This window comes from Solea senegalensis, linkage group LG1 (genome assembly GCF_019176455.1).
Source record: "Solea senegalensis isolate Sse05_10M linkage group LG1, IFAPA_SoseM_1, whole genome shotgun sequence".
NCBI lineage: Eukaryota > Metazoa > Chordata > Actinopteri > Pleuronectiformes > Soleidae > Solea > Solea senegalensis.
Genome location: NC_058021.1, coordinates 13,463,301 through 13,488,239, shown reverse-complemented (window position 1 = coordinate 13,488,239; position 24,939 = coordinate 13,463,301). Strand labels below are relative to the sequence as shown.

The window sequence follows — 24,939 nt, the reverse complement described above, 5'->3', positions numbered from 1 at the left end:
CTTTAAATAAAGTACAGTATATTTCTATGCCAAAAATGTGAATTATCAAAATAGTCTTTTTCAGCATTAATCTTATTGGCTTTGGTCAAACGGTGTCTTAACAGGTGTGTGGTAGTTTTATGTCGCAGATGAACATTCACTTGCTCTGGCTTAATCTCAAAAAAACAATTGTGTGTTGTGCGTAGCGCAAACACTTGGTTTGTAATTAACTGTATTAGCATATGAAATGCCAAAGAGTCTTTCAGTGGCGTGTTTCCCTATGATAATTTACACCAGCAGTCGGCTGGATGTAACAAGGCTTTAAGACAAAGACAAGTTCACCGATCAACGTGTACCTCATTCACAGACACCGAAAAGAACCACATAGAGCCTTTTTTGAATCATGTTAATACTCCCTAATGAAAATGTCATAGGATTTTGCTTATGTCTGCATGGAAATGTACTGAACATGGATCCCCAAAGGGCTTTTTCCTTAGATGGATTTTGCCAAACTCCCCAGTAATGGGAGGAAGGAGGGAGACAGAGGGCGGTGGAAAGAGTGACCAGTCCGACAGGTTTATGTCTCCCTGCAGACTGAGCTCTGTGGAGTGAGCCCACAGGAAGGAGTGGAGCCAGCTGTGACGGCATCCTGCTGTAGCCACTGTGGTGTAGGAACTTTGGGGTTACACTGTCACAGACTCAACATTTCCCCCCTCTTCTCTACCCCTCCCAGGGGTTGTTTTTGTTGGCCAGGGGGCAGTCTTTGGGTGGGGGCTGCTATGGGGCTCTGTGGAAAAGCCACTCCTATACTTCAGGATATGAGGAGTCCAGTCACCCACAAGGACAGAGATTCTCAAATATCATGTGAAGTAACACATTTGTTCCTCGGTGTTAATTGCCATTTTCGGACTGGAAGGTGGGTTCATAAATTTTGTTTTATGGGCAGGATGGGTGTCGTTGAAGGTCTCCAAGGCCACCAGCTGGACTATGCTTTGGCAGAGGGAACAGCGTGTGTCGGTCCAGAATGTAATGGTTTGACAGTAAAGCCATGCTATCAGGTAATGCAAGGATGTCCTCTTAATGTTAAGAGCAGTGGCCAGTGGGGGGTCCGGCACCACTGAGAATGTAAAGGTCATCTAATCTATTCTACCTCCAACCTGCCTGGCTGATCAATCATCCTTGAGGAGCCGATCAATTTGATCAGAGAGCCTCTCCGACGAGATGACTTCTCGACAAGAAGCTGGGATTTTGCAGAAGGCTGCAGAAAGTACCAGCTGGGTACATGTCTCTGCGATAAACCAGGACATTAAAATTCTTAATTAGATAGTAACCTGCCAACTGCAATACACCACTTGTCTAAAAGAGCAAAAAAAAAAAAAACCCCACAAAAAAACAACTACTGTTTCTTTCCCTACATTGTGTTTCAAGCTCATTGTATATGCAATACATGCACTCTAAAATCAGATGAAGAAAATCCTGCAGGACTGACTGACAGCCAAGAGAGATTGGGCTGTAGTAAACAGAGTGGTAATCTTTATATTAGGACATTATGTGCCCCCAGTCAAAGCATGATGCATCTTTCTCATCATGAACTTGGTTTGTAGAACATACCCCACAAACAAAGTCAACAGATAAAACCACCGTGTGATTGGATTTTAATCCAGTTGCATTATTATTCAGGCCTCCCATTGGCCATTCATTACTCTCACATGGTGCCTGTGTGGGTTGTTATCACCCAATCAGGCTCAAGACTGTATTCTGGAGAGCATGCTTTCGTTTGCATCCTTTAAACCCTGTGAGCCTTCCCTCTCTGCGGGCCCGCCAACGGAATACCTAATTCCAAAGTAAACTGATTGCTCTCTCCAACAAGATTACACTGTGATGATGTTAGCCAAATGAGACCGCTATTTGGATGCAACCAGGGCAGGCAAGGATGCTTACCCCAAGATGACTGATCAGCATGTTAAGAGAAACGAGTTTGGAAAAAAAGGAGAAAACGAGGCATAGGAATCAAAAATGGGAGAGAGTTGTGCGCATGTGGGTAAGCAGAAATGTAATTTGCTTCTCACCTCAGGCAACTGGGCTCTGAGGCCAGTAAATATGCAAACAAGCTGAGCCTGGCCATCAATATGAAGACCCTAGATGATTACTAATCTCCACTGCAGAAGTAGATTGAGGTCTGTACAGCAGCACCATGCAACATTAGGAAAATAAATAAATAAAAAAAAAAACAGAGGGAGGTTAGAGTCCAAACTAGATCTCCATATTGGCCCCCAACACTAAGCACATCTCAGAGTTATGGGTATATTTGACCTTCAGTTTGAGAAGTGATACAATATTTATGATGCATACAAATCAGCAACACGGCAGCATTTCAAATATACAGTGGGTGTTGTTAAACACGCAGTGCAAACATTTTGAAAGCATTCATTAATCTTCCATTGTGTTGTGGCTAGAATTCATAAACGAGTGCCATAACTTCTCAGTTACCCTGAACCTGACTCTCAACTCACCCAAATCTGTTCATCATGGAGAGCTCCTGTCTGATATTAGCTCTTAGACATGAGGTACAGTAGTTTACGAGCCCATTGTCATTCCCTTTCCGTAATCCGGGATAGAAAAAACCTATGGGACGCGGACGAGGCTGGAGTAATTAGGTGTGTGCGTGGCTTACGCAGACAGCCAGATAAACCAGATGCCTCAGGATGGCCAGGGGTCATCTCTCTGTGAGAATACACTGTTGATGTCCTTGTTTCCACACATCCCTCCTTCACCCACACTCCTCCTCTTGCTCCTCTTCATCACGCCCTTCGTTCTGTCTCTCGCTTGATTGCTGTGCACAGTCTTCACAAACATCGATGTCCGCGTTGGAGCTTAGCAGTTGAAGAACCTGTCAGCTAAAGGGAAGACGGAAAGACAAACAGGGGAGCAGTCTATGGCCCTAGGTTGAATGCCTGAGGGTGTCCTACGTGTGGAGGGTAGTTAGTGCGGAAGGACGCACTACAGTCTGCAGGTGAATCCTCTCATTTTGGGCGACTTAATGCGTTTGAATCATCACCTCTAGGGGGTGTGATATGGCTTTCTCATATATAGAGAGAACCTTGATATAAAATGCAGCAAAAGTTGTGTCTTTTTTATTTTATTCATTTCTAAATACAGCAGGAGGGTCATGTAACGGCAATATATATTCAAAAAATACTTTCCCAGTCTTAAACATAATTGACTATTCCTTGTATTTTCGAGTGGGTTTCCAGCGTTGAGCTTTACCCTCTGCAGTGAGTGCACAAGGCTTGAGGATGTTTACCTGGCATGGTGCCTGTTGTAGCTGCCCTCCTGTTGAGGAAAAGCAGGTCAGGCTATATCTTTGTGTTCCCTGGTTTGTTTGTTTGTGCATGTGAGCATTTTCGGGTGTGTGTGACTTTGCTATTTTGTATACGTATGTATGTATGTATGTATGTATGTGTGGTATATGGATATATACGGAAGAGGAGATGGAGATTGTTAAGATGGAAAGGGTCAGAAAGCGTGTTACATTCAGCCAGGAAAGATCACATAATGTATCGCCAGTGTAAGCACTTATTTTCCAGGTATGGATAAGACGTGCAGGAATGGGGGTAATGGTTTGCTGGACTTTCAGTCTAACTGAACCATCCATCTGCTCAGCCATCTATCTTGCCCTCTCTGTCTCTCTGTTCATTTACTCATCTAGCCATTTGTCCATCCTCGCCCATGGCCAAAGGGCCATGTCGTTGTGTGGCCCTGATAATCTGGACCAATTTCCCCTGCAATTTATTTCCCAGCCAACCACCCACCTGGTCAAGCTGCATCAGGCTTCTCAAGGTAGAGCCACTCATCGCAGCAAGCCCCTTTCTGCCAATCACACCCTGTTCTTTTTTCCCCCTCCTTAAGCTATAGATCTTTTGCCGTTTGCTGTTTTCTTCACTTTAGCACTGGAGTAATGCAACCTTTCTCCGTTCCCCAACTGCAGTCTCTGACCGTTTACTTCGAACGTCCCATCTTTGCATTTTATTATCATGTTCCATCTATCTGCTACATCTCCTCTTTTTCTTTCTTTATTTCTTCCTCCCTCCCTCCTTCCTTCCCTCCCTTCCTCCATTCTGTCATGGCTCCTCAGTATTCTGCTGCTGTCTTATGTGGAGTGATTTTGCCCAGACACGTCTGGCTCTGGGTAAAGTGTGGTCCCTAGAGAGTGCGCTCTGCAGCCCCCAGGTCGCCGGCACCATGAATACATTATGATCTCCATTTCCATCCTGTTGCCACGGCAGCACTTTTGGAGCCGCAGGGCGATTAAGACGTGTGCTGTCGATACCCTGATAGGAGCAGAAGTTGGATCTGGAAGCTGGCCTTTGATCAGATTCCATCCTCCTGCCTGCTATAGGTGGCTTTGATGCAGGAAGACAAAGCGGGGGTCTTGTGAGTTTTTTATCAGTTTGATAAGCTCACCTGCTGTACATAAGCATACCATGCATCCACCCTCATGCTCCCCTTTCCCCACCTCTCCGCTTTATCTCTTGTCTTTTCTGCCTGAAACCATTTCCTCCCCTTATTCTCACTTCCGTCGCTCCTCCCCATCGCTGCAGTTCAGCTAAGGCAGCATTATACGCAGTCTCTCTCTGCTCTATGATATTCTGCTTTCCTCACAAAGGAAGCAACTCCCTTACCTTTTATTGTTTCCTTTTTTTCTTTGGGGGATGATGTATAAAACATGGTGCCTCAGGTAGAGGATGTTGGGTAGGAAGCCATGTCCCCCTAAATGGCCAGCCGTGTGCATGCGCCTAACACTTCACTGAGCAATCTGTCAACATGTCAGCAACACATGTTTTGTAAAAAGCCTCTGGTGGGAGCCAGGGGAAAAAGGCACTCCTGCCAGACCAGAGAGGAAATGCTTTTTTCTCCTCTATGCAGTGGATTTTCTATTGCTGGTGCTTAGTCCCACGGGCCCCCCCACCACCATCCTCCCCTCCCCCACACGCACACCCGTTGTCTGCACTTCAGAAATTTGAACTGGGGTCCCTCAAGGGGGTTTACTGGGAGGGTGGGGGTATGCTGGGAGGGAGGGGCTCCCTCTATTTCAGAGCGTATGAAATTGTGAAGGTATATTGTGGCAGGTCCCCAAGCGGTCTTTTCTAATACCTGAGTTTCTGCCGAAGCTGGAAATTACCAGCGGCTCCCCCGAGGGACGGCTTTATCCACACCAGGAAGGGGAGCAGAACTCAGTGGGGAGGTTACTTAATGCATGGCTGAAATAAAAGAATTTCTGAGAGACAGAGGCTGAAAAGCTAGCTTTTTTCTTTTCCAAACCCCCAACCCATTCCCCCTCTCTTTTCCTCCCCAGTAGTATAGTTTACTACTCTCTGCCTTCTCTTGAAGGGTTCTAGTTTAATAAACTTTCAGAGGATCCTGCTGGTGCAGACAGCTAGACAAATACCCTTGTGTGTTCTCTTTTGTCAGAGATACAGCTTTTTGTTATGTTCTTGCAAATTTGATTTCTCCCTCTGTCTTTCGTTTTCTCTGCCGCCCTCCCTTTCTGCATTTGTCTTCATCTCCCTCGTCCTCCCTCTTGCTTTCTGTCTCGCTCTTCGATACACACATGCACACACGCCGCACCGACACACACAAAGTCAAACTCTGTCTCTTGTGGTTGAGTTTATTGTTTGGTCTGTCTCTTCGTTCTCCCCCTCTGTGCTCCCTTTTGTTTTCTGTATGTTTTGTTGTATTGTGCAGAGAGGCTGAGATGCAGATAGAATGCAGACAGTTTGCCCTGGGTGAAGAGAGTGCACAGGCGCACTCGCTGTCTGTCTAACAAATCACATTCATCTATTTACACACGACCAAATAAATGAAATTCTACTTTTTGATCACATGGTTTAAAAATGTCTTATGTCAGTCAGACTTAATGCATAATGGTATGGGGGCAATTCACTCGTCTGTCTGTATGGCCTTATTTATTGCACACTGTATGCTAGGCTGCCCTTACCCTATAATCAGGTAATCAGCGCCTTTATCAAACGTCCATGGGTCATTAATCTTGTTCATAACACCCCAAAAACAACATAACAATTTCTCTGCATGTAAGAAATGCCTCCCTCTCTGTGGCTCTTTCTTTCTCTCTTTTCCTCCTCTCTACTGTTGGTAAATAATTCAACCTTTTCCCTGTAACAAGTGCTGGCCTTAATAGGGAGCAGTACCTGTAGTTGGGATAAACAAGGCAGCCGGCCTCACCAGTGAAACAGAGGGATTTGGGCTTCATGAGGGCAGAGGAATAAGTCGTTTCCTTTTGAAAGGTAGAACCGACTGGCTGACATTAATTAAACCCTATAGGATAAAGGTTATCTAAGGCCTAGCGAAGCAGAGACCGTGCATACATGTGGGATGTTATGTCTGCCGAATTCTAATCAAGACTTATTAAAGTGACATGTGTGGGCTCAGGAATGTATAGTGTGCGCAGTATCTTTGGCCCACTGTGTTCAGGAAGCTGTAGCAGCAGCGTAGCGACACATTGTGCCCTCCACCTTCACATGCAGATGGAAACTGATAAAGGGAGCTTCCACCCTCTGGAAAGCACCTCGGCTACAAAGACACAAGCACCTTTCTGGAGAGTCCCATGTTTGTCTTGCCCACCATGCTCTGTGGTGGGAGGTGTGCCTCCTCAACAGAGATCTTCCCACAGGGCACCTGTGACTTAGTCACCTGACCCGAGCTTCCGCATGGCACTCAGGCGCCATGGCTCATGTTTTACAAATTACCCAGGGGGCCGTGCGCCACCTCTGCGCCCACATTTCCTCCCTACTGTATGCAGAGTACGTGGGATTATATTCCCCATTGCCGACTCCTCCCTCAGACAATGAACAGCTGCAGAGATGACAGTCACCCCACTAACCCAAGAACGCCACGGAAAATACAAATGACAGAAAGGGGAGAGAGAGCAGTGCGCTGACCCACTGGCTTCCTCGGTTTTTGGTGGATGTACTGGAAGCAGGTTGGGGGGAAAACAGCATGGACCCTGTTGCCAGGTGTGTAGGTCTCGATGTGTTGTGTGTTATCATTATTTATCGCTCTCGCTTCCTGATTCCAAATTGAATTAAAGGTCACCTTATAGGTAATAATCTCTGGATATTTAAAGTAGCTAATCAAAATTGCATGTTGACCAGTGACACAAGACATGTGACCTTAGTGGCATAATAGTACTTCTCTTCACAGTGACGGCATGATAGTCCAATGAAAAGTAATCAGCTGATATGGATGTTACTGTGAGTGATAGCTAATATTGGAGGACAATTATATTGACTCTCCTGAATGATGATCCTTGAAATGGGTTCATCACGGTAAGCCAAAACGCTAAGATATTGGGACACTCTTGCAAAACTGTCGGCAATCTATAAAAACCGAAAAGATTTAGTGCGCTCTAACTTTTTTTTCTCTCTCTCTCTCATAATACATGACTCAACTCTAATATCTGATTGATGTACGTTCCATTTTTTTTATTATTATTATTATTTATGAAGCAAATTCCAAGTGTAAAGTTACACTTGAGCTGCTCCTCAAAGTTTACTTGTATTGAAGAAATGATAATTCTTATGGGGGTTTTAGTTGGCTGTCATACTGAGTTCCTCTCCTGAGAGAGAAACATAAATAGCCTCCCAGGTGGTGGTGTGTAACTAAGTAAATGGTTACTAAGCCAAGGAGAGCTGTGCCTATGTAAATAGGGCAAGGCAAAGTATCCAGTGAGGTGCCAGAGTGAGAGGAGGGTATTCAAGGGATGAACTTCAATAATCTCTTTTAGGAAGTTTTTTTTTTTCCTACAGTGACCCTGAAAGTTTTCTGCTAACTGCATCAGCATTAAAACTTCTTGCAAAAAAAACACAATCTAGGGGAAAGGGGTTTTTTTCAGCTGATAAATAGATAAACAGGAATAAATCAATGTGAAGTGATGGATGAATAAATAAAATGCCCTGTAGTCATTTGTCTGGTTGTATTCAGGCCTCATATTCCAGCCCGGTATTGAAAATGATGATGAGGTTGAGGGCAGCACAGGGACTGATTCATTCTGTGAGGCGTTTGCATGTTTGCGAGTGTGTATCCGTGTGTGTTTTCATAATACATACTAGTATTAGGATATGATGATGAGCTACTTGGATATCAACAGAAAACAATGGAAGGGGAATCAAAGCAAACCCCCAAATCTGTCTGCCATTTGTGCTCACATACTGTACACACATGTCGTGACTATTCTGGCACAGTTACTGGGCCAAGGAAGTGCTGGTCTGGGGCCTGGCCCATTCTCCAGAGACACCCTCCCCTGCCTCTTCCCTCCCCGCCCCCTTCCCCCTTCCTGTGCAGTCTGTGGACACAGTCTGAGGCGACAAGGTTGCACAACAGCTCACAAAACCTCCGCTTTATAAACATGACCATAAAAAACACAGCCTCCCCTTAGAAATCTACTTAAAAAGAAAATAAAAATTAGGGAGACTGTGATAATTGTGTCAAGGGGGGAATAGATCAGACGAATTATGGGGAAAAACCAGGAAATCTTGCCGCGGCTTTGTTACTTTGCTGTTGGTTCATTTCGACATTGATCCACCCTCCCATCTGTCGTCCTTTTCCCGTGCTCCGTCTTCAACTCTCCATTTCTTTCTGTCTCTTTCTCTCTGCCTTTCTTGGATTCAAGAGTGGAGGAGCCTTCTGGCTTTAACAGAGAGGGGATGAAGATGTTTATTCATCTGGAGGGTATTAGAGCCATGATTAAGGAGAGGAGGGAGTAGTAAGGCTGATGCGACGTCTGCGTTGCTCGTTCGTGGGCTGCCTGTGGGATTCTGGCCAACACACCAGGAAAACAAGAAATGAAGAAAGAATGAAAAAAAAAAAAAAACTTATAGTGAAATTTGATTCTCACGGGAAGGCAAAGAAGTTTGAATTTTAGCAGGCTTGCTCGGTCTCTCTCATTTTCAGTCTCAATCCCTGTCCTCTCGGCTAAGCTAATTATTAATGAATGCGGTTTCTGGTGAACCTTGGAGAGGTGTCAATGCTGCAGTCACTGAGGGTTAAGAAATCTTGACATTTAAGACAGGGATGCATGAAAATACATCGTCTTGCTTGAGTTGATGCTTGTTTTTCTTCTCCTCCCACTCTCCTCTCCAAGATGCATGTTTTCTTCTCCCTCCTGGGCTGTCTCCAGTTGTTTTACCACTGACAAGCCGAGATGGCGTTGAGGATGTATCAAACAGAGCTGCAGTGTATTAATCAGGGCAACTATGGGTCATGGGTCAAAAAGCACGGTCAGGTTTTTCTGATAAATGCTAAAGCTAACGCTAGCGCAGGAGTCCGTTGCTCGAGGTGTTTGCCCATGTGCATATGGTGGTGTTTTTTTTGTTTCTTTTCGTCCTTTGCAGTGGAAGAAAAGAGGTGTTGATGTAAGACCTTTTTATGGGCAATTGGCAGACTAACTACCCTTTATAAAAATATTCCCAGTGCACCAAAACATAGATCCAACTTTATGAAGTTTTCCTTTAAAAGTAAAATAATTCTTTGTTGAAGTCTAGCCCAAGTTTTATGGGTCACGATGAGGTAGTTTGATTAAAAAGAATTAGACCCTATTTTCCGAATTCACTGAGTGCTGTGCTTGGTTTTAAGTAATGGATAGCACCACCAGAAACTTGCAGAGCAAACCCTATTTTAATGAAGCAGCCATACAGTAACTCAGCACATTTCTTTGCATGAAAACATTTTTTTCCTTTTTCTGAGATGATCACATAAATCACATTTCCATGAGTAACTAAGAGTGTAGGAAAATAAAACAGCAGCCAAGTGTGCAGTGAGGAAATGTTAGTCATACACAGTACAGCACAGTGCTGCAGCTTCCCTCACGGCCACTGACTGGCTGACTGGCTGACTGGCTAGCTGACTGTCCACTGGGTCCTGCGCCTGGCCTGCCGCAGTGTTGAGGGAACAGCACACATACACAAAAACAGAGGCTCCCCTGCCTATTGGAAGCCTAGCCCAGTCCAGTCCCGCCTGGCCCAGCACTCCCTCAGAGCCAGAGTAGTGAGGCAAGAGAGGCAGGCGGTGAAGGGGCATGCTGGGGGACAGATTGTCATCCTCCTCTCTCCCCCTGGGAGGCTCACTGTGGCTGCAGGTCCAGCCAAGACCTGGGGAACAGAATCCTTCCTGTTTGTGCTGGAGTCCACCTGAAGTGGTCAATTGTCCTTCCTCTCCACACCACCAGCCGTTCTACAGGAGGTGACACCACTACCCACACACAGACTGTACCACCTGCATCCTATAATACACACCTCCTCATCTATTTCGCTCTAGGTATTATAAATTATAAATACTATATATATGTATACATTATAAATATCTAACTGTGGTTTTGTCATTTTTTGTAGTTTGTGGCGCCATTAATATCCATTTATGAATCATTTAAAAACACCTCCAGTTTCAGGGTAAATTTCAGATAATGACCTCCGTGCTGTGCCGTGTATTTTTGTCTGAGCGTGATTCACTTTTGATGAATTAAACACTTAAAATCAAGTGAAATTCAACTCATGCCCTCAAGCCCACCCACTGCACTCTGAATAGCACCCCAAATTCACCATCGCTGAATAATATGGTAATTAAGTGTCCCTACTGTTATTTTCCCCCTGCGTTGGGTTAAAAAAAAAGTTTGATTTTTACAGCAGCAAAATATGACATTTCTATATGGCATTATTTCTTGTTATTGCTTCTTGTCTCTATCACTTTGCCCTGCCGTGACGCAATAACCCCTTCTCTCACAAACAAAACACAGAACGGGCCGTACAAAATACAAGATCACTTCCTCATATTGTTTAACTTTTTTTATCATTTTTATTAAACTGTTAAATGCATAATTCTTACCTTCTGTTCCACCATCATATTTCAGTGTGTGTTATGTGTGGTGTTGACCTCACTGATAGCACAGGGTGGTTATGAAGGATAAGAAGCTTGTTACCAAGCATTAAGTCATCCCTGGCATTCAAACACTGCGGTTATGGATTGTTATGCGATGCTAATTTTCACAGGAAACACAATGAGGCAGATCTGGCGCAATGCACAAACATCCGCCTTCATGTCAGACGACTGGCATTATTTTAAGCAATAGTATTGATTGATTATCATCATCAGTATGACGTTCTTTTTTGTCTGCGTTCAAAGACAGACACCAGAGTGGCAGGGATGTATCCGCGCGCACAGAAGTAATGGAATTCCACTTTTCATAGTGTCTCAGTATTATGGGAAGAAAAGGCCTAGTAAAGGATGACTGGCCGCCCTACTTTTTCTCCTCTGGCCCTCCATTTGTCTAACTTTCCTGGGACACCACTGGGGCGCCGTGATTTCTGGGACAGTGACCAAGTGCTCCTGTCTAAGCTGGGGGACGTGGGTAATGTGGACAAAGTAGTTGACAGTTTGCCGCTTCCCCATGGTTGAGAGACAGAGCCATGAGGGCCAGAATAATGGACACAGAGTCAGGGCAACACTTGATGTCCCAGCTCTTTGTGTCGGGCCCTATGTGTGGAGAGAAAAAAAAAAAAAAGTCCCCATCGAGTGCAGTTTGGTGATGTGTGGAATTCGCCTTCAAGTGTGTATGAGTGGCTGTTACGGCAGTGATGAAACCCCAGGAAGCGAATCCTCATTTCATCCACAGTTTTTCTACCACATCTAGTAAAAGAAGGAATCTCGGCCCCTCCTTCTCATCCTGTGGCACAGTGAGTTTGATTGATCTGTAACTTGTTGGGGAGCGGGAGCTGACGTTTTTCAGTGATGTGTAAAAAAAAAAATACTGTCTTTGTTCAGAAAAAGAAGAGAGATAAGCAAAGTATACACACAACGCACATGCAAAAGCTATACTCTGTTTGAGACTGACAATGTATTAATAATGAAGAGTAGTTTTTTAAAAAAAAATACTTTTAGGAAACTTTTATCACATTTTGTTCTGTTTTCTGTCGATTAAGAACTTTGCAACCCCCAATTAACTGGCTTCTTCAGCATACCTTCAGGAGCAATCTAAAATGATCTGACATTTGATTGTGATAACTATCAATAGCAACTCATTTGAAATAAAACATTTTTAGCATAATAACATATTTAGCCGTGTGTGTGTGTGTGTGTGTGTGTGTGTGTTAGCCAACTGGATGTCTAGCCACCTGGCACTTTTGCTGACAGCTATAGGGAATTATCACTGTTTCATTTTGACTGGATTTGATGTCTTAAAACAGGGATGTAGCAGGACGACTGTGAATAAAGCCCAGCACTAGACCCTTTCCAATAGCTCTGTGTCTGCTGAGCTCCTGTTCCTGAAATCAACTGAGCAATTTGTTCATCTGACTGGAATAAGTCCCAGAAATTCATCGCCCCCCCCCATCCTCTCTTTCAGTCTGAGGGACGTGAGTCTTTGCTAATGTAAAAAAAAAAAACTTCTCCCGCCACCTCCTCTATTAGACTTTAAGTGGTTGTGTCACAAACAGGGCCGTACATGATAGTGTGTTGTTCAGACACGCGATGCGATTTGGGCATCAGAACAGGAAAAGCGTCGAGATGACACATGCATTGTCTCACGGGAAAGACTCACTACTTCTCCCAGTAACTGTAAAAAGATCTTCTTCTCTGAATATGAAGTGGGGTCATGGTGTTACATCAGACAAGTTGTCAGCTTTTTGTTTATTCAATGAATCCCTAATCCCCAATGTGCCACAAATACACTCACACAAACACATCTCTTATGACAACCACTATGTGCAGATCTGTGCTACAACACATATGAAGACAGGGTTTGGCGGCTGAAAGCGTGGGCATGATTTGCCTTACTGGAATGGCTTTTGAACAAAGTCTAGGCTTATGATAGAAGTGGCAGATGAGTGATAGCAAAAGCAGTTTTCTGATAAGATAAGGTCCTGGACATGGATAAGAGTTTGGCTTCCTAAATAGAAGAGATATACTATGCTGTCAGGCAGTGATAAGCCATATTGAACGGCATCCAGGAACTCAGATACGAAGCAGTGAGTTATTCCCAAACCAAAGCCACTGAATGGTTTCATGGGGGTGTGCAACTGAAAACAAAACAATACAATCACAATTTCCTTTCTAACAAGCTTTGTTTAAATGTGCAATCAAATGAAAATAAAAAAAAGTAAAACTCTTTCCTCCTCCTATTTAAAATTTTTCAAAAATGTTACCGAAGACACTTGTGACACTTCTGCCTCAATTGGTGTTTTGTGGCTTGTAAACAGCAGGTGTTGTCAAATGACATTAGAAAACACAAAGATTTGCAGAATACTGTGCATTCAAAGAGCTGCACCATAGACTTGGTGCAATGCTCTGGCAAAAAGCCCCATCTCTTTCTGAACATTTCCTCACACCCAGGGCCTCAAATTCCATCATATCAGAAGTTTTTCAAAAAACCAAACTTTCCCATATAGCAATGGGAGGTGATTTCACTGGCTCTGAATATGTATGACTTTGTACGTATGTTTTATTGATTGTGCTGCTGCAGAGCACAACAACCTTTCTCAAGTTTTAGCAGTCGAGAAATCACACGCTGCCTTCCCTCTAATTTTCTGTCTTACCGTCCTGCAAAAATGTCTACGAAGAACGGCAGCGATTCTTCTAAAATGATCGCGTAAAAAAACAATGCGACCAAAGGGAAAAGATGTCATCAATTTCCATCATATATTAATTGCGCGAATCTCTGCGTGGAGAAATTGCACCTGTACCCAGCGTTAAGTTTTTCATTTGAACAGCAGTATTTACTTTGGGAAAGGCTTCTATAAATGAACACGGAGGAAGTGGTGCACAAAGAGTAGGTCAGACTGGCTCAGTGAAAAAAGGGGAATTTATTTGCGGTTACTTTTTTAATAAAAGAAAATCTCTAATGTTGAGAATGTCATCATTAACCTTACATATTGTGAGCATATTCCTTGAGTTAGTGTTTGTATTTTATTTATTTTTTTAAAGCAAAAGTTTATACTGTAACTACTATAACTTCACTCTATCTTGCTCGTAAATATGGCTCTGACACATTTAATGCCATCCCCTATAGCTGCTCTCCAAACAAGGTTGTTTTGTTCCATATAGGAGACATTTAAAAGAGATGGAAGGGGGTAGGGACAGAACTCCCAGAGAGGGACAGGCCTTAAGATGGAGGTCTTCCTCCCAGGACATGACAGGCTGTTGGCTGGAGGATGCTCAGGAAGGCCTTGGCAGACCAACAAAGACAGCCCTTCAGCTGCAGGGTGTAGTTTTTCAGGCCCCAGCATCCCCTTTGGCAGCAGCACAGAGAGTGCTGGCGTGCACAGGCCCCCGGCCCGAGAGACAGGGAAGTAAGGCCCGTTCTTTTATTTACTCAGGCTGCTGCTGAGGCCTGGGCATTTCTTGTCTGGGTGAAGAAGGAAAAAAAACAAGTCTCTCTCACTCGCTCACTTTCCTCTTGCGGTCTCCTGAGGAGCATTGCTCTTTTCATCTACAGTTATTCACACACACTTGCTTATGGCCACTGCACTTGAATCTATGTTCTGTGTGTACACATACACGTGTGTGTGTGTGTGTGTATGTTTGTCACTCTGTGGGACTTGAGAGACGCTGTACCTTAAATCTACAGTTTCAACAGGGAATGCCTTAAAAAAAAAAAACACCCACCAGCTTATTTATTTATTTGTTTCTTTCTTTCTTGTATGTATTTCCTTTTTTAAAATGCATTCACACTCACATAGACATAATGACACATTTTATTGAGACTGATATGAGGATTTCTTGACTGACTTGGACACTATGTACTGAATTAGTCGCATTATGATGCCGTAATGTATTATGACACAACGTTATGATATTATTTTATCATGCGGCGGCTTCTGTACTGTTTCACAGACCTAATATTAACATGGCTGTTTGCCCATCTAGACCTCTATTCTGCTAGTTGAGCAATGTTTGTGACTCCCACATGTCCCCCACAGATACGGCTTTATGCATGTGTGGTGCTGGAGTGAAGGCACTTAATAAATAATATACATGAAGGAAGCAACAACATAACAGAAAATGTATTGAGGTTGTCCTGACAGCTAAGTGATGTCTGTAGGCAAAGTCACCATCATTTAAGACAGTAGAATTTCATTTAGCCTTGTATACCAGCCCATTTATTTGTATATTTTATACGATTGTCTCAAAGCCAATATGAATGACTGTAAGGCATTGGCTGGGGTCATTCTTCTTGCACTGTGTTCTTCTCCTATACCCTGGGAGGAAGTATGAGAGAGGGCAGTTCCGCCCCCTCTGTGGAGGAGGGCATAGTATTGAGTCACCCATCCTCCCTCAAACCAAAGAGAGAGAGAACACTGAGACATGTATGAGATATACAGCAAGCGAATCAGGCAAGGTTTGCTCCTTGAGTAAGATGTGTTTGCAGAGTGGGCACCTTGCCAGGGGTGGGAGGTTTCCGGGAGGGTCGCTGTGTGGAGGTGGGCTCTCAATGTGCCGCTTTCAGCAGTTTGGAGGGGCAAGGGAACGGCCTACGACCCCATCTGTTTCCTGAAGATAGGCCCTGATGGGGGTAAGTGCTCGGAGAGGGCATGATATCCTGACAAAGGGCAGATATCCCAGTAAAAACAACAGAAAGAGAGTGAGAGAGAGAGAGACTTAGATTTGTCAGCTGAAGGAGTGTACAGAGGTTGGATCCTGGAAAGAGCTCATGGTTTTCCGTTGTCCATCTCATAAATCTTCACAGCTTCCTCTTGTTTTTCCCATTCCAAGTTTTGGCCTTTTGACATACTTTTTTTCTGAAGGGGTTGGAATTACGTTGTTTTATTTAGGTAAGGAAGTCCACAGCACTTAGAATTCGGCAGCGGGAAGAAGTGGCCTGTAACCTTTTGAACTGGTGGAAAGTGGTGCTCTGTGTTTTCCATTCATATCACTGTACAGTGAACCAATGGAATGGAATGTCGGCAACAAAGCATGTTGAATAGGGACACGTTGTAAAACGAATGGGGGCTGTATTGTCAGTTGACTGAGGTTGGCTCTGGTCATTCTCTGCACCTGCTTGTCCTTGAGTGAGATTTTAGCCCCTTAGTTTTCTGCCCCTGTCCCACCCCCACACAGAAAAACACACATATTAGCACATTCAGCGCATTCATCCGTCCAGTATTCGTTGCCTTACGGCTTACACAGCTTTGCACAAACCACACTGACAAATATGATAATAATGCATATTCTATAATCTGATATCTATTGACTGATGCTTTGATATGCCCATGTTTCACAAAAGCATCTACTTTGCAATGGAGTTTTCCTAAAGGGTATGTGTAGCTGTGGTTTGAATTGCACATTTAATCTTCTCTTTCTCGAAAACTACTCTCCTTTTTTTTCCTCTGGTCTTAATGTTATTTCAAGGACTCTTGTTTTTTTTCAAAATGATTCTAGTCATTGTTTAGGAATAATAGAAATGTTTTAATTTACCTCATGCCAGGCTTACATCCTAGAGTACAGCCATTGTCTTGTGTCGGCTTTAAATGTCAGCGAGATTGTATTTTGAGTCACAGTGGGCTAAGCCATTACATGGCCACATACAAGGTTAATTGTAGTAAAGTATTTCAACTTATTCTCTTCTCTAATTATACTTAAAGTTGCATATTTAAATGTACTTTTTATGCATAACACCTAAGGAGAGGTATTGTTTTCAATGAAGAAAGAAAGATCTAAGTTGCACAGAATTCTAAATTCGTACACGTCAACCTGATAATTATTATAACAAATAACACCATGGTGGCACACCTTTTCTATTTCAAAGAGTGAGACAAATGTGTTGCTGATAAAGTCGTATAAAAACAAAGCTCTTATAAACCCTCCCTCTTTTTCTTTTTCCCACATTCTCTTTCAGATGGTGCTGATCTAGAAGATGACCCGTCTTGTTCCTGGCCAGCATCATCTCCCTCCAGTAAGGACCAGACTTCTCCAGGACACTGCGAGGACTATGACTTTGGCGAGGAGGAAGGGGGCCCTGGCCTACCATACCCATGCCAGTTCTGTGACAAGTCCTTCAGTCGCCTAAGTTTTCTCAAGCGCCACGAACAGAGTCACGGTGATAAACTCCCATTCAGCTGTACCTTTTGCAGCCGACTGTTTAAGCACAAGCGTAGCCGGGATAGACACGTGAAGCTCCACACAGGTGACAAGAAGTACCACTGCGGAGAGTGTGACTCTGCCTTCTCCCGCAGTGATCACCTCAAAATCCACATGAAAACTCACGCCTCCAACAAACCCCACAAGTGCCCTGTGTGCCGCCGAGGCTTTCTTTCCTCCAGCTCTCTCCATGGCCACATGCAAGTACACGAAAGGGGCAAAGACGGCAGCACCTCTAGAGCTGAGGAATGGAAAGTGAAAGAAACACGCAAATGCAGCCGTTGTGAGGAGGGCTTTGATATACCAGAGGAGCTCCAGCGGCACATTGCCGAGTGCCACCCAGAGTGCTCTCCGTCAGAGGATGGAGGATTGGGTGCCACCCTGCAGTGCATCTACTGCCATGAGCCGTTCAGTGATGAGGGCACCTTGCTGACCCACATTGACCACGCCCACAGCCGAGACAGGAAGGGCCACACTTGTACTATCTGCTCTGAACACTTTCTCTCTGTTGAAGACCTTTATGCTCACATGGACATCCACCAGCTCCCTGAATCAAGTAACCATAGTAACAGTCCTTCATTGCTAACAGTGGGATACACCTCTGTTTCTAGCACCACTCCCGATTCCAACCTCTCTGTTGACAGCTCCACAATGGTGGAGACAGCACCGCCAGTGCCCAAGACAAGGGGGAGGAGAAAGAGAGCTGCTCAGAACACATCTGACTTGGGAGGACGTTCCTCGAAACAGCCTAAAGTCTCCTACAGTTGCATCTACTGTAACAAGCAAGTATTCTCTAGTTTGGCGGTGCTTCAAATTCACCTGCGGACTATGCATCTGGACAAGCCAGAGCAGGCTCATACTTGCCAGTTTTGTTTGGAAGTCCTCCCCTCTTTATTAAATCTAAACGAACACCTCAAGCAGGTCCACAATGCAGAAGATCATGCTGCCCTCTTAGCTAGCTTGCCTGATGCCCTTCTTCAGTGCAACTTCTGCCCTGAGGTGCTGGGTGACCTCAATGCACTCCAGGAACACATCCGCTGCTCCCATGGCTTTCCTAGTCCTGTGGCCAAAGAGAGCAATGCCTTCTTCTGCCCCCAGTGCTTCATGGGGTTTTTGACTGAGGCTACCTTGGAGGAGCATGTTCGGCAGACTCACTGTGATGGGGGAAGCTTGCGATTTGACTCCCCTCTGGCTGTAACTCCCAAAGAGCCTATTGTAGAAGTGTACTCCTGTTCATACTGCACAAATTCCCCCATATTCAACAGTGTTCTGAAACTCAACAAACACATCAAGGAGAATCACAAGAATATTCCACTCGCACTGAACTACATCAACAATGGAAAGAAATCTCTGCGCACTCTCAGCCCTTCTTCTCCAATATCTGTGGAACCTACCATGTTGAAACATGGCAGCTCAGCTTCACGTACTTCTAGTGAGTTCATATGTAACCAGTGTGGAGCCAAGTATACCAGTTTAGACCTTTTCCAGACTCACCTAAAAACTCACTTAGATGGTCTGCATCCTCAACTAACCTGCCCACAGTGTAACAAAGAGTTCCCCAACCAGGAGTCCCTGCTAAAGCATGTGACAATTCACTTTACAATTACCTCCACTTATTACATATGTGAGAGCTGTGACAAGCAATTTACTTCAGTGGATGACCTGCAGAAGCACCTGCTTGACATGCATACCTTTGTATTTTTTCGTTGCACTCTGTGCCAAGAAGTGTTTGACTCAAAGGTGTCCACTCAGCTCCACCTTGCTGTAAAGCACAGCAATGAGAAGAAAGTATATCGCTGTACGTCCTGCAACTGGGATTTCAGGCATGAGACTGACCTACAGCTACATGTAAAACACAGCCATCTGGAAAACCAGGGCCGTGCCCATCGTTGCATTTTTTGTGGAGAGTCCTTTGGCACAGAGGTGGAGCTGCAGTGCCACATCACCACCCACAGCAAGAAGTATAACTGTCGCTTTTGCAGTAAGGCTTTCCATGCAATTGTGCTGTTGGAGAAGCATTTGAGAGAGAAACACTGTGTGTTTGAGGGAAAAACACAGAACTGCGGCGCTAATGGCTCTTCTGTAAGTGGAGGTGAAGGTCAGCCTAAAGAGGATGTTGAGCTACAAGGTCTTCTGACAAACAGCCATGGCCCTGGGACAGTGGGCGGATCTGTTGTGGAGTCCCACAACAGCCATGATGGAAGTGAGGAAGAGGTGGACACTGCAGAGCCCATGTATGGGTGTGACATTTGTGGGGCATCTTACACCATGGAGTCACTCCTCACTAACCACCAGTTGAGAGATCATAATATTCGCCCTGGTGAGAGTGCCATGATGAAAAGGAAAGCTGATATGATTAAGGGCAACCATAAGTGCAATGTCTGCTCCCGCACCTTCTTCTCTGAGGCTGGGCTGAGGGAACATATGCAGACCCACCTTGGGCCTGTCAAACACTACATGTGTCCCATCTGTGGGGAGCGCTTCCCTTCCTTACTCACCCTGACTGAGCACAAGGTGACCCATAGCAAGAGTCTGGACACAGGAAGCTGCCGCATTTGTAAGATGCCTCTGCAATGTGAGGAGGACTTTCTGGAGCACTGCCAGATGCACCCTGACCTAAGGAACTCCCTGACAGGTTTCCGTTGTGTTGTTTGCATGCAGACAGTCACCTCCACATTGGAGCTAAAGATCCATGGTACATTTCACATGCAAAAAACAGGCACCATGTCTGCCAACCCGCCCATGGGCCGCAACAATATAATCTCTCATAACCAACACCAACAACATCCACAGAAAATTTTCAAGTGCGCCTCTTGTCTGAAAGATTTCAGGTCCAAACAAGACCTTGTTAAGCTGGACATCAACGGCCTGCCTTATGGACTCTGTGCATCATGTGTGGCAGCAGCAGGTTCCAAAAGCTCAAGCCCAACAATGAATGGAGGAAGGCAACAACAGCAGGGCGGATCCACGACTCCAGCACCAGCTATGGGTGCACGGGTCCAGGGGGAGAGTCTCAGCCCCGGGGACGGGAAAGGCAAAGCTGTCTCTTCATCGTCTTCATCCTCTTCCACATCCTCATTGTCAGCTGGCAAGACACGGTGCTCCAGCTGCAATGTGAAGTTTGAGTCAGAAGCTGAGTTGCAAAATCATGTCCAGACAGTGCATCGAGAACAAGCTGGGGATAGCAACAGTGGGCAGCTCAAGACACCCCAGGTGTCTCCCATGCCTAGAGCCAGCCCCTCACAAATCGAAGAGGTATATTTGATCAGTGTTATATTGTAACTGAGGTTATGAAATTGTTTTTAATTTGTAACTTGTAGTACTATCTTCTACTTAAAGTCAACAAGAAATAAAAAGCATGCTCTTCTCCTTCTTTTCAGAAGAAGACATACCAGTGCATCAAATGTCAGATGGTATTCTACAGTGAATGGGACATCCAAGTTCATGTGGCCAACCACATGCTGGGTAGGAGATAACTATTTTTTGTTTCATGCGTCATGATCTTTGATGCACTGCTGCAGCAAAGTCATAAAACAGTATTTCTAAATGTATTTTTCGACATTTCCCAAAGTATCTCTACAATGTAGCATACATATATACATATATATACAGTATATATATCCCAGTAAAATATATATGTTTTTAGTGGGGCTTTATGTGTGATTTAAAGGATTTTATGTGATCATCGTTGTAGTCTATACCATTTAGGAAAATTCTCCAAAATTCACCACAGCTATTTGTCATTTTTAAATACACTGAATCAAATGATATATGTAATCAAATATTTGACCCTGTCTCATTCAGGCTTACAAGTATCTGGATCACATCACCAAATAGGTGGAATTATTTTAATATTTTGACCATCAACTGCATCCCCAGTGTTGTGAATTTAAAAACCAGTCATCTTCATTTCCCCATGCATGTGAATGACACTGTATCAAATAGTACATGTGCATGCTTGTGGACCAGAATCTCTCAACTTCAAGCCACTCTGTTCTGAAAGTAGTTTGAAGTAGTGGACAAATTCCATACAGATTATTCCAATATTTCATAACCCAAACTGGACTCAATATTTTTTTTGGGTTTAAAAAGAATAGTCACACTGCTGCTGAAAAATGTTTTGCTTTTCTTATTTGTTTATTTATTTTGGCTTGTTTATTGTGCCTTTTCACTCAGGTATGATTTTCAGATGACAGATTGAATACAACATTTGACGACATACTTGCATGCTCTCAGCATTCAATGACAGCAAAACATTTATATTTGATTATATTGAATACTGTATCACAAAATGATTCAAAACACCCTTTTGGATATCTTTTCGGTGTATAGCAACAACCTCCACATTATTTGTAATGTCTACACTTTTGGTTGTCATTTGTATGCAGGTGGAATAATTTGTAGAGAACAGACAATTGGAAAACAGGTTTTCTTGCCTGCAGTAAGTAGGCGTCTGAATTCCGGTCTCACGTTCCTTTATTCATTCATTTATTCAGCTCGTTTGGTGGCTCTTTCATTACACTGCATTATCTGTTGTCTTCGGTGGGAGAGAGACTCATTGATCTGGAACCAAACTGCCTCTCTGTTTGGGACACGCTTCTAGGCGCAGGTGAATTTAAACACGGTGGGCAATTCTATCAGGACTGGTAGGCAATTCTATCAGGGACCCACTGTTTGTGCATAAACAATCAGAAGCATGTGATTTGTGATTTTGATGCTGCAGTGTTTTTGCGAAGGAGAGGGACGAGATGAGAGTGTGTAGGTGTCTATTTTGTATTCATCTTTGCGATCTGCTCACCCACTATTCTACTGGGGGCGCCTAATACAGTACCATGCCAGCATTAGTCCTTTCTCTCACGAAGCCAGGCACGGAGCACACTGGGAGGGTAGAAAACAGACCCCCCCTACTGGTTATTTCATGTCTTTCAGACGCACAGGCGCACAGTTTCTCCATAACAGTGGAATTCAGACAGCTTAAGATAACAGGAGGATAGGTGATTGGGTTATAGTCTGATGTTTTACTTCTCTGATATGCCATCACTTTGTGTTCCACACTTTTCATCAGTCTCTTCAAAAGGGTTTCTGTTTAATGCATTTGTCAATTTGTAAAATATGGAGAAAACCAAACATCCTGACGTGACTTGCATTTTAAACAAACAGACCAACAAAATGGAACAACAAAAGAAAAACATATAACTGAAAAGCTATAAAGAAAACACATGCACCAGGTTAGTTGTGTTAAAAACGCTAATGTTGATCTTGTGGATTTATATGGTGACTGAAGAATCCTGCTTCAGAATGGGGTTAAATTAAATCCAGGCAGTAATCACTGCAAAGGCAATTTGGGCCAAAAACAGAAGAAAAAAAAAAAATGCTCATTTGGAAAAGCTCTAAATACCTTCTCTACTGAAAAAAGGGACACTTTCTCCTTTTAATGGCCATCTGCACAGGAGAGGGGAAACAGGGGGCTGGGGTCATCTCCGCTCAGCTGTCAGCGTTATTAGCGTAGGTAATGGAGCAGACGCTGGATTCATAGGGGTGTTGTTTTCATCCATGCCCCACTCCATGGTGTCAGTTCACACTGATAACTCTATATATAGTGGTGTGCCATGACATAACTATAGTGCTAAGTGTATGGAACAACAAAACCTGAGCCTGTCTCACCCAGACAACTCCATATTAGCTGCCATTGTAATACAATAGGCTCCCTAAACTGCAGTGCACTCAGCCTCCACCCTCACCTCCTCCCATCGGGCCAAAGTGCTCGTGGCTGCCTCCTCTGTATGACTGCCAGCACATTTTGATGCATGGATATTACTCTCACATCGTGATGTCCTAGTTCAGACATAAAGCACAGCTCTGATGCCCAGTTATTCAACATTTACTGTGATAATGGAGGTAAATGAAAGAAGAGGAGGTGGGCACGGATGGGTGTGTTGCCGGCCAGCCCCAGCCAAGCCTGTGAGCGGCCCCACGTGTCTTAAGATGGAGGCCGCAGCCTGCTAGGGCCCAGATGGATCAGTACACATTTGCTGTACAGCTGGTCGCTCTGTTTGGGGACCTGGTGCGATACTCCTATGGAGAAAAAAATGATATCGCCACCATCCAAGGAGCAATTTAATAGCAGGCCAGAAGACAGCTGGCCACTCTTTAGTTTAGAGTTTTTTTGGCATGGCACACTTACAGAATTGAGAGTGTCCGATTTTTCTCCAGAGACACACAGATTTATACAGCTCTCAGCTGCTGCTGTCACTATCAAACCTTTTTATGCCGTATTTTTCTTTGAGATTACAAAACAAATCTGACCATCAGCTAATTTTGCCATCTTGATCTGTAGTTTTTGCATCAGGGAAACATTTTTCGAAAATCACAGTGTTTTCACAAAGTTGTCTGTCGTTTTGAGGGGATCTTTGAAGGTCTATCATTGACACAAAAGCCTGTTTGGTTTTATCAGCGTGCTATCATGCCACCCCATTGCTTCACTTTGACCCCACTGTAAACTATGGCATTTGGAGCCTCATGGGGGACGCGGTTTGGCCTATTTATCGCACTGTCTCATATGTCCCTGTGTGGATTTTCAGAGCCATGCCATGTTTTCAAACATGGGCTCCGTCTTAAAGGTTTTTAAAGGTGAAAGGGGTTTTTGTTTTTTTTGTTCATATCTGCTTTCAGTCCAATTCTCATCTCACCTCTGTTCATTCCAAGCAGCTGCTGCCAAGGTGGCAGTGCTCAGAAGGACAGTTGTAAACAAGCAAACCAAACCACATCCCAGAAAAGTGTTTCTGGGGTCACCTCTATGGATTTTTTTTTTGGTCTGGTGACAACACTGAGCTCCAAGCCAAGTCAGGGAGGAGGCTTCTCTCGCAGAGAGGAGCTGGTGGCCTGGTCGGCCCAGGCAGAGGGGGGGCACTGAAGGGGTGGAAAGGTTCGGGGGCGGAGAGGGAAAGGCACATTTGCTGTACAGCTGGCCGCTCTGTGTGAAGCAGGCACTGTGGGCCGTCACAGAGCTGGAGAGGAGAGCGAGTGAGAGGCCTTTAGCTCTCCCCTAGTTTCTCCTCCTCCTCTCTGCTCCCCTCCCCTCCTCTGTCCACCACTAACTCTCCATTTTACCCTGTTTCCCCCTTAAGCACACACATTTTCACATTAACTGATCTCCAAAAGACATGTCCTATTGTCTGTTGGTGGGGCGGGGGGCAGACAGGAGGCACACTGTAACACTATTTAAAGCTGAAAGCCCTGATTTGTTTTTTTGCTATGGGCTGCAAATTATCCTTGACACATATCCTCTTGTCTTGGGCCTCAAGAGCATCTTGGCCAGTGTATGTTGATTACATGGTCTCCATCATCGTCGCTGCCCTGGTGGCAACTCCATTAAGCTCCATTAAGCTGCTATTTTCATTATTTGTTTCCTTTCCTATAATCCGCTTTGATTAGATATGTCTGATGGTGTTCCCTCAGTTCATGGGACACATTCGTGGAGCACATACACGTGTAATCTGTTAACAAACATGGCCAAACACTCCTCGTTTGACTCCTGGGGGGCTGGATCAGAGTCAGAACTCAGTAGACAACACAGCACAGGAACAGGATCAATGTTATGAAATAAATAAGAGAACAGGCTTGGACCAGTCATTGGAAACAAAGGAAACCATGTGTGCCATATACTGAGTGTGATATCTGCCTGCTTTTATTAATTGGTGATTAATAACACCTTTCTCTTCGTTAGCGCAGTCACCTCCCGTGCAGCCAAGTGTGTTGCTGCTAATATGCAATTATGCGCACCTTACTGCTCGTTACATTATACCTCTCTCTGACTAA

The 24,939-nt window shown here is 44.3% G+C and overlaps 1 protein-coding gene across 8 annotated transcripts in view; it reads left to right on the top strand.

Moving 5' to 3' along the window:
• znf521 (zinc finger protein 521) overlaps nt 1-24,939 on the top strand; it is an 89,643-nt gene that overhangs the window by 21,624 nt on the left and 43,080 nt on the right. For 4 of the 8 annotated variants that reach the window (XM_044020068.1, XM_044020066.1, XM_044020035.1 and 1 more), the window contains exons 4-6: nt 16,880-20,376; nt 20,502-20,586; nt 20,926-20,958. In XM_044020068.1, coding sequence (XP_043876003.1) covers nt 17,236-20,376; nt 20,502-20,586; nt 20,926-20,958 — 3,259 coding nt within the window. In that variant the 5' untranslated portion in view covers nt 16,880-17,235. The remainder of the gene's footprint in view (nt 1-16,879; nt 20,377-20,501; nt 20,587-20,925; nt 20,959-24,939) is intronic. The other 4 variants (XM_044020069.1, XM_044020050.1, XM_044020044.1 and 1 more) reach the window with 3 other exon arrangements.